Raw genomic sequence first — 1676 nt, forward strand, 5'->3', positions numbered from 1 at the left:
TAGTAAATATAAATCAATGCTAATCAAACATAATCACCCATCGGTTAAGACGCATGGTGTAGACTTATGTAACGGAACGAGACACAAGCTCCTCTACCGGCGGATGGAAAGGCACTGACCCCCCTTGCCTTTGCGCGCCTTTATAAGACAACGAACCATGAACGTCAGCTGATCTACACTCTAATCACCTTGATGGGAATGGAGAGAGTGAGAGAGAGGGAGATAAAGATTGAGGACGGTGGGTGAGGTTAGGAGGGGGGGAGGGGGAGAAGGAGAGAGGGGAAGGGGGGAGGAGGGAGAGGGGAAAAGGGGAGGAAGTATGAGAGGGGTGGAGGGAGGAAAGAGAGAGGAAAAAGAGGAAAAAGAGGAGAAAGAGAGAGAGAGAGAGGGGAGGGAGAGAGAGAGAGAGAGAGAGAGAGAGAGAGAGAGAGAGAGAGAGAGAGAGAGAGAGAGAGAGAGAGAGAGAGAGAGAGAGAGAGAGAGAGAGAGAGAATGAGAAAGCGAGAGAAAGAGAGAGAGAGAGAGAGAGAGAAAGAGAGAGAGAGAGAGAGAGAGAGAGGAGAGAGAGAGAGAGAGGAGAGAGAGAGAGAGAGAGAGAGAGAGGGAGAGAGAGAGATAGAAAGAGGGAGATGGGGAGAGAGAGAGATAGAGGGAGATAGGGAGAGAGGGGGAGGTAGGGAGAGAGAAGTAGATAGAGAGAGAAAGGAGAAGATAGGGAGAGAGAGAGAGAGAGAGAGAGAGAGAGAGAGGGAGAGAAGGAGAGAGAGAGAGCGAAGGGGAGAGAAAGAAAGAGAGAGAACGAGAGAGAGAGGAGAAAGCACCGAGGATCGTTGAGAGAGAGGAAGAGAGAGAAGAGAGAGAGAGAGAGAGAGGCGATTGCTAGAGAGAGATCTTAGAGCTATCAGAGAGAAAAAAGAGAGAGAGGAGAGAGGACGAGAAGAGAGAGAGAGAGAAAGAGAAAGAGAAAGAGAAAGGGAGAGAGAGAGAAGGAGAGAAAGAGAAAGAGGAGAGAGAGAGAGAGAGAGAGAGAGAGAGAGAGAAAGAGAGAGAGAGAGAGAGAGAGAGAGAGAGAGAGAGAGAGAGAGAGAGAGAGAGAGAGAGAGAGAGAGAGAGAGAGAGAGAGAGAGAGAGAGAGAGTGTGTGCGAGAGAACGGGAGACAAAAAGACAAAATAAAAAACAGAGAGAGAAAAAAAAAAAGAGACGGAGAGAGAGAGAGAGAGTCTCCTCCAATCTCTGGCGAGATCTCTCCTTCTGCTGTTCATCTCGTCTGCCTAGCTCTCTGCGCTATCGACTCGGCGCCGACGCGCCGCGTCTATGAGCGTAGCGAGCGCGCATCTCTCTCCCGGTCACCCCCCTCCACCCTCCCCCCCAACTAACGCGACTACCCCACCCCCCCCCCCCCCCCGACGCCGTCGCCTTCGCGCGCGCTCGTGTGTGCGAGATGCACTGTATACACCCAGCCCACACCACCCCCCGCCCCCCCCCCCACCCACTCGCCTGCGCGATCGATCGCGCGACTCGGATACGGTGCATAACTAATTCAGAAAATCACACCCACCTCAAGTACATAAAACCGACCTTTTTATACAAACTTTAACCGACACCTTAATGTCATTCACAGTGAAAATAACGAATTTCCTCTCACGGTTTTTTCTTTTCTTTTCATTCCGTTTCA

General features: G+C 51.2%; 1 protein-coding gene across 1 annotated transcript in view; it reads right to left on the bottom strand.

The window, feature by feature from the left end:
- The window catches only part of LOC122244932 (uncharacterized), a 7945-nt gene extending 7796 nt beyond the window's left edge, over positions 1–149 (bottom strand). Inside the window, exon 1 of the mRNA XM_086540226.1 lies at positions 38–149. Within this exon, the coding sequence (XP_086396352.1) occupies positions 38–55 (18 nt within the window). The 5' untranslated portion in view covers positions 56–149. The remainder of the gene's footprint in view (positions 1–37) is intronic.
- Positions 150–1676: the final 1527 nt, after the last annotated feature.

Source organism: Penaeus japonicus, unplaced genomic scaffold, assembly GCF_977035675.1.
Source record: "Penaeus japonicus unplaced genomic scaffold, GWHDUDI00000001_assembly GWHDUDI00000009, whole genome shotgun sequence".
In the NCBI taxonomy this organism is placed as follows: domain Eukaryota; kingdom Metazoa; phylum Arthropoda; class Malacostraca; order Decapoda; family Penaeidae; genus Penaeus; species Penaeus japonicus.